General features: G+C 41.2%; 1 protein-coding gene across 1 annotated transcript in view; it reads right to left on the bottom strand.

Annotated features, from left to right (window-relative positions):
* Ppil4 (peptidylprolyl isomerase like 4) overlaps window positions 1-12,394 on the bottom strand; it is a 32,826-nt gene extending 20,432 nt beyond the window's left edge. The window contains exons 1-8 of the mRNA XM_042677036.1: window positions 12,267-12,394; window positions 9,642-9,709; window positions 9,494-9,558; window positions 8,724-8,841; window positions 5,160-5,302; window positions 4,416-4,512; window positions 3,323-3,439; window positions 2,178-2,302 (exon numbers count right to left, since the gene is read on the bottom strand). Coding sequence (XP_042532970.1) covers window positions 2,178-2,302; window positions 3,323-3,439; window positions 4,416-4,512; window positions 5,160-5,302; window positions 8,724-8,841; window positions 9,494-9,558; window positions 9,642-9,709; window positions 12,267-12,336 — 803 coding nt within the window. The 5' untranslated portion in view covers window positions 12,337-12,394. The remainder of the gene's footprint in view (window positions 1-2,177; window positions 2,303-3,322; window positions 3,440-4,415; window positions 4,513-5,159; window positions 5,303-8,723; window positions 8,842-9,493; window positions 9,559-9,641; window positions 9,710-12,266) is intronic.
* Between the last annotated feature and the right edge of the window lie 1,330 nt (window positions 12,395-13,724).

Here is a 13,724-nt window from a genome sequence, read left to right on the forward strand (position 1 = left end):
AATTCACTCACATTCTTCAAAAACTGAAGAATAAAATAAGCTGGTTATTAAAAGGCGACGTTAATAAGAGTGCCTTGCTAGGTAGGCACTTCCTTTTGCTCTTGTTCTCACTCAGAGCTCCCTTTTCCTTTTCTCCTCTCTGCCTCCTTTTCTCCTTTCCCCTCTCTCTCCTTTTCTTTCTTCTTCCTCTTCCCTCCTCCCCACCCCCCTCTAACTAGAACTCTCAGTCAGGACCTAGAGCTCTCACTCAGCTTGCTTGCTGAAGGCTACTACTTCAACCACACCTCCTACTGTTTGTTAGCTAATAGGAGATAGGGTCTCTTAGACATTTTAGCCTGAGCTGACTTTGAACTGAGATCATCTCCACATCTCAGCCTCCTGAACTAGGAGCTACCAGCACCTGGCATGCTTTCACTATTTTTCAAATAGGATCTTGAGTTTATGCTGGGGGTGTGGATCACCATCTTTCTGTTTAGGCTTCCCACACAGCAGGGATGTGTGATCACATTTTGAGTTTGTGATCACTCAGCTCTTATTGACTGATATAGGCCTTTTAAACTTTTTTCCCTCAGGCTAGGTTGGAATTGTGATGCAGGTGTGAACCACAGGGCCTGGCTTCTCCAAATCTTTTGAAAAATAATACTTTAAAAGAAAACAGTCAGGCTGGGAAGGTGGCTCAGTGGTAAAGCGCTTGTCTTGTATGCATGAGGCCCTGGGTTCGATTCTTCAGCACCACATAAGCAAAAAGAAAAAAAGCCAGAAGTGGCGCTGTGGCTCAAGTGGTAGAGCGCTAACCTTGAGCTGAAAAGCTGAGGGACAGCGCCCAAGCCCAGAGTTCAGGCCCCACAACCTGACCCAAAAAAAAAAAGAAAACAGTCATAAGCCACGATGCTGGTGAATCATGCTAGGGCTTGATTCTGAGCTTATTCTGAGTCTGAGGAGCTCACTCAGTTCAAAAGCTGGGAGCATAAGGCCCTGAGTTCAGCACACCGCACGCACGCACGCACGCACGCACGCACACACACACACACAGAGGAGGGAAGGGAAGGGTAGAGGGGAGGGGAGAGGAGGGAAGGGGGAGAAGGAGGAGAGGGAAAGGGCTCCATCAAATAGAGGGAAAGAACTGCCTTAACAGGTGAATGAGGACAAATATAGTCTAAGGATTTTACACAAATGTATAAAATAAAACAATAAAACCTGTTCCTTTTTTTTCTGGGGTAGGAGTTGTGCTGGTGAGCTTTTGTACTTAAGGTTAACGCTCTACCACTTGAGCCTCAACTCTACTTTCTGGCTTTTTTGGAGATTATCTGGACATAAGAATCTCATAGTTCCTGCCTGGGCTGGCTTCAAAATGTGATCCTCACATCTCAGCCTCCTGAATAATGAAGATTACAGGCATGAGCTACCAATTCCAGCTTGAAATTGTTTTTAAAAAGGGGGATAGAAGGGGCTGGGAAGGTGGCTCAGTGGTAGAGTGCTTGCCTTGCATGCATGAGGCCCTGGGTTCAATTCCCAAGCACCAATAAACAGAAAAAGCCAGAAGTGGCGCTGTGGCTCAAGGGGTAAAGAGCTGAAGAGCTGAGGGACAGCGCCCAGGCCCAGAGTTCAGGCCCCTCAACTGACAAAAGAAAAGGAGGGGAGTGGGAGAAAGGAGATAAGATTAATCAGGATATACTGTAAACATGTGGAAATGTTACAATGGAATCTCCCTTGTATAAGTAATGCATATTTTAAAAAAAAACAACTGCTTTTCAGCACAGTGCCAGAGGTTCACACTATAATCCTAGTTACTCAGAAGGATGAGATCTGAGGATCTCAGTTCAAAATCAGTCCAGGCAGACAAATCCAGAAAGGCTCCTATCTGTAATTAACTAGTAAAAAGTCAAAAATGGAGGTGTGGTTCAAGTGGTAAAGCACGAGCCTTGAGTGAAATAGCTAAGGGAGAGAGCTTGGGCCTCAGTTCAAACTAAGACACACACAAAAAAAAGTTTAACAAGAAAAGAAAATCATCTGTCAGTGCTGGGGACATGGTTCAAGTGGCAGAGTATCTGTCTAGTAAGCCCAAGGCACTGAGTTCAAACTCCAATACTTAGAGAGAGGGAGAGAAAGAGAGAGAGAATACAACCAATTCAAACAAAGGTATAGCTAAAAAAATTCTCACTACTTGTAGGGATTACCTTCTTATTGGCCCAAATCTTGAGAATATTATTTCCAGATCCTCATCTGTAGTCACTGGGTTCAGTTTACACACAAATAGCACATTTTCTGGAGGTTTAATATCTGCATCAGGTAGGTCTCCCACCTATATAAACAGTGACACAAGTCAATTTTTTTATTTAGCTTCCATTCAAAATACCTTATCTAAGTAGAGCATTTGCCTAGCATGCCCAGGTGTTCTGGGCCTGGTCCATAGCATGTACCTGCACAGGAAGAGGAGGAAGATGTGTACGTCTGCGGATGTGACATCTAGGAAGGACTCACATGCCTTAGCTTTGGCTGTAGGTACATCACCATAATCAAACCATGAGGCAACAGGCAAAAAAACTAAACTAAATATAGTTTAGAGTACTCAATTTCAATCCAGGTTTACCTTTAACTACTATTCTATTATTTAATCTCAACAATTAAGTAGCACAATGAAGAATTATTCGTTAACATACATAAAATTCAGGCTAATAAGCCCTCAAAAACTGAGTTGAATAGGGCTGAGAACATGGCTCTAGTGTTACAATGCCTGCTTATCAAGCACAAAGCCCTGAGTTCAAACCCCAGTACCACCAAGGAAAGCCACATTAAGCAATTAAAATTCAGCTAATAATTATAAATTAGATATCCACATTCCATGTTTAAGAAGGCATTTGGCAACATACTGATAATGGAACCAAATTTGTTGGCTTTTTTTTTGTCTTTCTGTGTGTTTTGTTTTGTACCATTACTGGTTAGGGCCTTGAGCTTTCACTTGACCTTTTTGATTACAACTGGTACTACTCTACCACTTGAGCTATACCTCTGCTTCCTGGCTTTTTGCTGGTAAATTAAAGAGTCTCTCATATTTATCTGCCTGGGCTGGCTTCAAACTGCATTTCTGAGATCTGAGCATAAATTATAGGCATTATGAATTATAGGCATGAGCCCACTGGTGCCAAGCTCAAGTTTATTATTTTCACGTTATATGATATTAAACTTAATTTTAAAAAATTCTCTTCATTGACATTTTAGTACTTTTAGACTATCACAAGAGCCAAAAAATAGAGAGATCCAGAATAAGAATGTGATAAATACGTTATAAAACAAATATCTGGGCAAAGATAATTTATCTTACCATCTCTAAAAGAATAGCTTGTGTTTTGGCCTCTTTTTCTGCCTTTATTTCTTCTACTTCCTCAGCTGATCTTCCCTTGAAGTCATCAATTTCTTCATCTGCTCCTATTCGACCACTCTATACGGTACAAGTCATTGATATATTTAAAAGATTACAATATAAGAGAAACATGGAAGACATTAAATTTTAGTCTTAGTTTTACCAAACATGTTAGAATATCCAGCAACTGAAACAAACCTTAAACTGACTTAAATTAATTCCATAATATTAGCCAGATTGAGCTTAGCTCATACTATAAAATCAAAATAAATACTTACATAGACATTACTATTCTCCAACTAATGCTAAATGGGAAAGAAAATCTTAGAGTCAAGCACCCATCTCAATCATAAATTCAGCTTTGAGGAAGCCTCAAAAGCAGAAATTTATACCTCAAAATATCTGGAAGAACAGTCTGTGCTAGTCCACAGAAATTTCTGGGTTCGGGGCTGGGAAGGTGGCTCAGTGGTAGAGCGCTTGCCTTGCATGCTCGAGGCCCTGGGTTCGATTCCTTAGCACCACATAAGCAAAAAGAAAAAAGCCGTAAGTGGCGCTGTGGCTCAAGTGGTAGAGCGCCAGCCTTGAGCTGAAGAGCTGAGGGACAGTGCCCTGGCCCAGAGTTCAGGCCCCACGACCGGACCCCCCCAAAAAAAAAAAAAAATGTCTGGGTTCTAGCCTGGTTCCAGAAGATGCCCAGATGAAAAGTATCCCCACAGCATGACAGTTTAATCTGGCCTTGAAGCTAGTCTCCCAACTAGGTTAGGTGATAATAAAATTTATTCCAAGGTGTTGTTCATATAAGCTTCCAGAACTAAGACTGTTCGGTAGGATAGAAACTAAGAAAAGAAATTAGGGAAAAGAAAAGTTAAAAAAAAACAAAAACAAAAAAACTTGCTCTAGTATAACTGAACAAGAAAATGCTTACGAAGAATTTTGATAACTCATACAGACATTACTACTTATGGAGAAACGAGTTTTGAAAGATCAGTAAGCCAAACTCACACAGACATTACTATTATGCATGTACATTCTAATCGTAAGCCAGTCTACTTACGTCTAACTGTTCCCTTGTGGGTTCTGGTGATCGATCAGGAATTAATAAATCAGGAGGGTCATCAAATGGATCATCTAAAATCACTGTATGATTTATCCTTACAAAATAAATCCAAATCAAATGTTAACATTTAATTCATCTTAGAACCTATATCTTACCTTCACAAATTATAACAAACAACTTAAGAATTTCTAATGCCAAAGAAAACTTATATTACACAAGGTATTAGTGGTTATACTTTTATAATGAGTGCTACTATTTTTCATTGTTTGATATTGAGTTATTATTGTGCATTACTTTAAAATATGTCTTGGGCTGGAAAGGTGGCTCAGTGGTTTGCCTCGCATGCCCTGGGTTCGATTCCTCAGCACCATACACACAGAAAAAGCCGGAAGTGGTACTGTGGCCCAAGTGGTAGAATGCTAGCTTGAGCAAAAGCAGCTCAGGGACAACACCCAGGCCATGAGCTCAAGCCACAGGACTGGCAAAAAAATGTCCAAATCTTAGTACTTTTGCCCTATTTCTTAGTATTCTGCATTAAGCACTAATAGTCCTCCCAACATTAACCAACTGTAAATTATTAGTACAAGTATCCTTTTTATAAGAATTCTTATCATTTGTATTAAGTCATATTTTGAAATTATACATTATTCTATGCATATGAATTTCACTGATACCTCTACCAGTGAACCACCACAGTACTCAACATTCTAGTATGTTCAAGATAATAAATTGTGCTCATACCTGATATCTTGGTAAGGTACAAAATCCTTGTCAACAAAGGTCTCATTAATTTTCTTGACTATGTCCATGCCTTCTGTCACCTCCCCAAACACTGTATGAACACCATCAAGGTAATCTAGGTTTTCTCCTGTAGTAATAAGAAACTATACAAGAAGACACAGAATAAACATAATTGTAACTGAAAATCACTGAAGACTATCAAAACTACACAAGTGACTCTAGCTTTACTATACCAATTCTTATACTTGTTGCTAGAACTAAGAGCTATGGAACTCATTTATACAAACACCAATATGTACACAGATGCCCCTATAGTCTAAAATACTTGAACAAACCATAGCTCCATTTCTGAGTTGAACAGAATAATCAACAAAAAGTACAAGACATATGTTTTATAACAAGTAATAAATACTGGAAGGAAACAGGCTACAAAGTAAACAGTGATAACCATGGATGACAGGATTATGGGTATTAATACTTTCTTCTTTGCAGTTTTCTGTATTTTCTAAATCACTCACAATGGCCCAGGTATAGTGGCATAAGCCTGAAATGCTACCTTCTTGGGAGGCTGAGCTGAGGATATTGCTATTCGAGGCCAGAACAAACCTCAACTCCATCTTGATCAAACATTGGGTGTAGTTGTACATGCCTGTTATCACAGCTACGATGAGGTTTAGTGGCAACACAGCTCTTATCACCAGTGACATGGGAAAGAACAAGTGTTAGGATAACAGTCCAGGCCAGCCCTAAGCATAAAACAAGACACTACCTCAACAAATAACCAAGAATTATTCCTCACTGTATTAGAAAAGCCAATCCAAACATTCAAGTGGAAACATAAAAGACCACGAATAGCAGAAATTCTAAGTAAAGGAGCACTACTGGAAATATCACACTAGCAGATTCTAAATTATACTACATAGCCATAGTAACAAAACCAGACCTGAAAACCAACAGAACAGTATAGAAAGACCCAATTAATCAACAAAAAGCAGTATAGCTGTGGCTCAAATGGTAGAGGGCTAGCCTTAAGCAAAAAAGATAAGGGACAGGGCCATGTTGAGTTCAAGCCTCAGTATTGGTGTGTGCAGACCACAGAGAGAGAGAGAGAGAGAGAGAGAGAGAGAGAGAGAGAGAGAGAGAGAGAGAAATAAACTCCAAGTCAGGCACCAATGGCTCACACCTCTAGCTACTCAGGAGGCTGAGATCTGAGGATCGTGGTTCAAAGCCAGCCCAGGCAGGAAAGTCTATGAGACTCTTACCTCCAATTAAACCACCAGAAAACTGGAAGTGAAGCTGTGACTCAAAGTGGTAGAGCACTAGCCTTGAGCAAAAAAGCTCAGGGACAGCACTCAGGCTCTGAGTTCAAGCCCCATAACCAACCAAAAAATAAATAAATAAACTCAAAATGGATCAAAGGTAAGACCTGATACTTTAAATTTGCTTCAAGAAAATATGGGGAAAACCTTAGAAGTTATAGGCATATATCCTGAATAAGACTACAACTTCCCAGAGGAAGAGAACAAAGACTGGCAAATGAAACTATAATTAAACTACATAGTTTCTATATAACAAAAGAAAAAACCACCTGAACTAAAAGACAACCCATGAAAGAAAATCTTTGGTTATTCAACTGACAAAGGATTAATAACCAAGCATTCAAAGAACTCAAAAAAGTAAAACAGCAAATGAATAATCCAGTTTATAAATGAATAAAAGAAATGAACAGACAATTCTCAGAAGAAGAAATACAAATGGCCAATTGACACATGAAGAAATGTTCAGCATGATTAGCCATAAAGGAAATACAATCAAAACCACATTAAGATTCCATTTCACAGCCGGGCGCTGGTGGCTCACGCCTGTAATCCTAGCTACTCAGGAGGCTGAGATCTGAGGATCACGGTTCAAAGCCAGCCCGGGCAGGAGAGACCGTGAGACTCCGATCTCCAATAAACCACCAGAAAACCGGAAGTGGCACTGTAGCTCAAGTGGTAGAGTGCTCGCCTTGAGCTGAAGAGCTGAGGGAGAGCGCCCAGGCCCAGAGTTCAAGCCCCACGGCTGACAAAAAAAAAAAAGATTCCATTTCACCCCAGTTGAAATAGCGATTATCAATAGCTATTGGTGCAGGGGATTGTAAACTAGTGTGACCACAATGGAACTTATGTAGAGGTTCTTCCAGAAACTAAAATTAGACTATCTTTATGACTCTATCATACAATTATTGGGTATATATGTCAAGAAGAATAAATCAATATATACCTATTAATACCTATGTTTATCACAACACTGTTCACAATACCCAAAGGATGGAATCAGCCAAGGTGCCCCAAAACAGATAAAGAAGTGTGTGTGTGTACACATACACACACAATGGAATATTACATATCATTTTTTTTCAAATGATGTCATTTGGAAAAAAAGTATGGAATTAGAGGACAACTTCTTCTTTTTTTTTTTTCTTGTCAGTCATGGGGCCTGAACCCTGGGCCTGGGCACTGTCCCTCAGTTCTTCAGCTCAAAGCTAGTGGCTCTACTACTTGAGCCATAGCATTACTTCTGGCTTTTTTCTGCTTATGTGGTGTTGAGGAATTGAACCCAGGGCCTCATGTATGCAAGACAAGCACTCTACCACTGAGCCACATTACCAGCCCCAAGGACAACATATTATGTGAGACAAGACAAGCTCAAAAACCAAGATACCCATTGGGTTGGGAGGGATGGGAGGAGGGGACAATGATGAAAGAAGTGACATCCATTAAACAATTACACTTATAAACTGATTTGTTGAATGGCTACTTCTTTAGAGTGCTTGCCTTGCATGCCTGAGGCCCTGGGTTCGATTCCTCAGCACCACATAAGCAAAAAAGAAAAAAAGGCCGGAAGTGGCGCTGTGGCTCAAGTGGTAGAGCGCTAGCCTTGAGCTGAAGAGCTGAGGGACAGCGCCCAGACCCAGAGTTCAGGCCCCACGACTGGACCCAAAAAAAGTAAAAAATAAAAAATAAAAATATGATTTAAAAAGATATTCTATATTTAGACATCATATGTGGAAGCTAGACTTAAAAGACATACATATTCATGAATATATATGCATATACATATCTGTATACATATAATTATTTTTATATATATATATATATATATATATATATATATACATGTAAGTATTACAATGAAATGCTCCCTAATGCATAACTAACATATGCCAATTAAAAAAACAGCTACTAGGAAACTAAGGCAAAAGAAGACTGGGCATGGCTTAAGTGGCTAAGTGACTGCCTTACCAACATGAGACTTCACTCTTTAAAAAAAAAAGTATTCACAATGGAAGTAGTTTATATTTAAGAGGACAAAATCATGTGTGTTGCCTGGTCTTGTGCTAACGTTTGCACTTTACCACTGAACAACATCATAGCCCTTTTTTTAAATACAGAAAAAAAGCAGTACTTTTTTTTCCTCCCAATGCCTTTGCTTACATTATTTTATTACTGAATAGGTTAAAAAAATAACTTCATGGTCCCTTCTAGTCCATTTCTAGGCAAAATTCAGGAAATGGTTCCTAACCTGAGAACCATGCTGACCGCTGCCATTGTTCACCATGGATACAGTGCCTTTCTTCTTGTGCTTAATTCTTGGCACTTTTTCTGCCTCAAAGAAGCTTGCTTGATCACCATATAGTTGTCTGAAAATGTAAAGTTACAAAACCTAAGTCCTCTTAAAATGAAACACAGAGGTGCTATAACACAGATAGTTTCTTTATAGAAATGCAAGTATGATTCAAAACACTGCTCCTGCATGAGCCACCAGCAGCTGCTTCTCTCCTCTTTTTTAATGTAGACTTTGTAGAAACTAAATTTGAAAAAACCATACACTTGAACCATCTTTTGAAATGAAAACTGAACCTGGGTATGATGGCATATGCCTAGAATATCAGCACTTGGAAGTTTGAACTGGGAAAATTCAAAGTTCTAGGCCATTCCATGCTATACAATGAGATCCTATTTCAAAAAACTAAAGTAAAATAATAGATTTAACCATGAGTATTTCTATTCTTCTTCATTTAAAAATAAAAGAACATCTTATAGGCCCGGAACTGATGGCTTATGCCTGTAATCCTAGCTGTTCAGGAGGCTGAGATGTGAGGATCACAGTTTGAAGCCAGCTAGGGCAGGAAAGTACATGAAACTCTTATCTTCAATTAACCACTAAAAAGCTGGAAGTGTAGCTGTAGCTAAAGTGGAAGAGGCTAGTCTTGAGCAAAAAAGCTAGAGGAGCATGCTCAGCTTAAGCCAGTTCAAGCCCCAGTACTGGCACCAAAACAAAAAAGAACTTACCCAAAAATAGATTCCCCTCCACGGCCAGTCCCTGTAGGATCACCAGTTTGTATGATGAAATCTCTCTAAAATAAACAGGATTTTTGTTAATTCATAGTTTGCTAGATGGATTTAAGAACTAAAGATATGAATAATATTCACAACTCACCTGTACATTGTGAATAAGGCAATAGTTGTAATATTTCATTTTGCATAACTTCAAGAAATTCAAGCAGGCTAAAAGAAAAAAAAATATTGTGGTAATCCACAAATTCAGTTTTATACAAATAAAAACAGTTAGTATGAAACAATCTCTCAATTCCTGTTTTTAAAAAATGAAAAAGAAAAGGAAAAACAACCAAGTAGCAAAAGCTATAAATAAAATAAAAAGGACAAACCTTAAACAGACAATATATTTTAGATGGGGGTGCGAGTTTTGTGTGTATGTACACGCGCATGTACACATATGAGCACTAGTCCTGAGGCTTGGGTCCAGAGTCTAGCCACTATCCCTGAGCCTTTTTGCTCAATGCTAGTGCTCTACATCTTGAGCCACAGCTCCATTTCTAGCTTTTTAAGTCGTTTATTGGAAATAGGAGTGAGTCTCATGGACTTTCCTGCCCAAGCCGGATTCAAACCAAAATCCTCAGATCTCAGCCTCCTGAGTAGCTAGAATTACAGGCATGAGCTGCTGATGTTGTGGGTTTAAAATTTTTTTTTCTTAGAACCTTTTGGACATCTGCGCTAATAATGCAGAGTATTAACATTTGGGATAAGAATCCTTTATTGATGGATTAATTTGATGAAATATATATATCACAATGATATATATATATATCACAATGTTCAAATGAGAAATTGTTTCTAGCTTAGGAAGTTCATGTAGGCTTAGGGTAAACATTAAAAGAACTGGTTTGTATCATATCATCACATGGCACATCATAAATATGTATAATATTATGAGTCATTTAAAAATAAATATACAAAAAAAGAGAGACCAGTTACCAGTAGTTCATGCCTGTGATTCCAGCTACTTGGGAGGCCCACAGCTGGGAGCAGTGGTATGCAAATGTCACTCTAAGCTATGTGAGAGGCTGAGATTGGGAGAATCAAGACTCCAGGCCTGCAGGAAAGCCTGTGGAACTCCATCACCATAAAGGGAAACTAGACACACAGTGCCTGTCATCCTAGCAACTACAGGGAGACTAAATAGCCTGCAGTCCGGGGCCACATTTATGTACTGAGGCTTTATCCTAAAAATAACCAGCAAAAATACAGGGCTGGAGGTGTGGCCAGCAGTAGAGAAAGGGCTAGCCCAGCAATAATGAGGCCCTGAAATCAAATCCAAGAAATTATAAAGCTCTGAGATCAGAAACAAGAAGGAATGAAAGAGAAGATGGTACGAAAAAAGTCTCACCAGGTGCTTGATTCTAATTTAAATGATCACATTTTAAAATGTTTATGTTTAACTGATACTAAGGAATTGTTAATTCCTCAGTGTGATAATGATTTGTGGTTTTGTATAAAAGATGGCTATCTTTTAGATATATACACTGAACTAATCCCCTCCCACACAAATAGGGCTTAAATGCAGAGCCTCAAATTGATTCAGTTTGCTTGTTCATTGGGGGGCACCCTACCACTTGAGCCACACCTCCAACATGGCTTCTTGTGGTTACTTTAGAAATAAAATCTCAGAGCCTGGCTGGCTTAGAACTGGATCTTAGCCTCCTGAGAAGTTAGGATTTTAGACATGAGCCACTTGCTACTGGCCTGAAGTAATTTTTGATTAAATAAAGCCAGGGCAGGTGGGGTATTATATGTGAAACAAAACAAGATTGGCCAAGTGTTGACAATTGCTAAATGAAGCTGTTTACAGATATATACATGACTCTCTCTGGTCTCCTTCATCTCCCACGTGATATGTATACACACAGACACACAGACAAAGAGCTGCCTATTGTCCCCAAACCATCATGCTTGCTTCTAAAACCTTCAAAGACTGATCGTTTGCAGAGCACACGAGACCTAACAGTATCTGACCAGGCTCAAACGCCATCATTCCACCCTATACACCCGCTCCTCCGTCGTCCTTATAACCATGCCAAAGTACTTTGCGTTTCCAGAAAACCTAAGCAAACCACTAAGAAACTTTAATTCCATTCGTCGGTTCAAGAGCGAGTTCAAGAGTTCCAGTCTTTCCTTGCTGTGCTTCTTCTCACCCTCACTAGGGACGAATAACTCCCGTGTGTTTCCATAGCAACTTACACATCCTCCTACCACACAATTCACAGTACAGGTAGGCTTTCGCCACGATCACAAAAATGAGACCTTAAGGCTTAGCCCCGGGACTGGCAGGCTCCGTCCTCACCGGCGGCCGCCCCCTCCCTTCTTCCATCCCGGCGGGATGCTGCGCCACGTTCATCCTACCAGCTTCCATCGAGCCATAACTGATTAGTAACTGATTAAGCGTATCTGTCGTGCTCCCTACCCGAGTAAAGCCACAGAGATCACCGCATTCGCACACAGAGCCGCCCCCCCCCCCCCCGCACTCCTAAGGGCAATGGATGTCTGCTGCACCCGCCACTCAACTGGCCCACACAGGATGCAGGCGAAGGGTTGTTCAGACTCGATTACGTTCTCACACAAACTTTCCTAACCACAGCCCGTTCATGAAACAGCGGTGGCGGGCACCGAAAGCTCGAGCCGAGGGCCACCCGGAGCGGCGCAGAGAAGGGACAGTGAGGACGCGAACTCGTGGCCCAGAGCCGGGTGGGCAGGGCGAGGGCCTCACCGCGCGGCCGCTCCTCCGTGTACAAGTCGATGACCACGTCTCCCAGAGTGGTCTCCAACAGAACCGCCATGGCGCCGGGCTCTCCACAGCAAGTCCGGGACGCGGGGGTGACAGGCGCAGCCCTTCGTCGCTCACGCCGGCGTCAGCCTCCACGCGACGCACGTTTGCGTCATCTTCCGGCGCCCCTCCGCGCGGTTCCGGAACTCTCCTTCCGGCTAGCCGGGTCAGTGCCGCCCCCTGACTTCCGGCGGCTGCAGCCTTGGCGCGTACATTTGAAATAGGGATGTCGGAAGGGATTCTGCTGGAAACAGACTTCACCCTCCCTTACTACCTTTTCTTATGTATGTACCTTGGACACTTACACAACACATACCACTAGTATAAACTCTTCAGATCCATATGTGTCTTGTTTTCTGACATCCATTTCAGAGGGGATATTGGAGTTTGAACTCAGGGCCTTGAGCCACACCTGCAGGTTTGGTTTGGCTTTGGCTTTGTTCTCCCCCGCCCCTCCCTTAAGTTTTTTTTCTAAGTATGGTCTCCTGCTTTTTGCTGGAACCATGAGTCTTCTGATCTTCACCTACTGAGTGGCTGGGACTACAAGAGTGTGTCACCATGCCAGGCCTAGATTCATGTTTAGTTCCAGAAGACCAAAACAGTGAAAAAGCCAATGGTTGCAAATAGAATCCAAAAGTGGTTGGGGCTTCGTTAGTAACTTGTAAGAAATGATGTAGAATAGGCAAGAAGTTAGTTGAACAAGTGAATTTTTGGCTAAACCTTTTAAAACAGGCATAGGGGAGGAAGATCAAGTAAAAGGGACTTCAAAGAGAATGTGTGTATGTGTGTGTGTGTGTGCGCGCGCGCGCACACACGTGTACCAGTATTGCAACTTGGACTCAGGGCTAGGTTAACACTCTACCACTTGAGCTACACCTCCAGTTTTGGCTTTTTGAAGCTTAAATTGGAAGTCTCACAGATTTTTCTTTTGGGGCTGGCTCCAAACTGCCATCCTTAATATCTTAATATCAAGGAGTAGCTTGAGCCACCAGCACCTGGCTTGCAATTTTTTGTTGCAATTTTTTGGGCTTAGGCTTGGGAATCTGTCCCTGCGCTCTTCAGACTCAAGGCGGCAGGCGCTCTATCGCTTGGGCCACAGTGCCACTTCTAGTTTTCTAGTGGTTTATTGGAGAGAAGAGACGCTTGGAGTTTCCTGCCCGGACTGGCTTTAAACCATGATCCTCAGAACTCAGCCTCCTGAGTAGCTAGGATTACAGGCTTGAACCACTGGCGCCCCGGCTACAAGGTTTGTTTTTTTGTTTTTGTTTTTTTTTTAATGTTAAAAGTTGTATATTAAAGAAAGACTATGAGTCAAATGGCTGGTATCTCATGCCTGTAAATCCTAGCTATACAGACTGAGATCCAAACTGTCGTGGTTTAAAGCCATCCATGCCAGGAAAG

Source organism: Dipodomys spectabilis, unplaced genomic scaffold (assembly GCF_019054845.1).
Source record: "Dipodomys spectabilis isolate Male_0828 unplaced genomic scaffold, ASM1905484v1 ptg000001l, whole genome shotgun sequence".
NCBI classification, from domain to species: Eukaryota; Metazoa; Chordata; class Mammalia; order Rodentia; family Heteromyidae; genus Dipodomys; species Dipodomys spectabilis.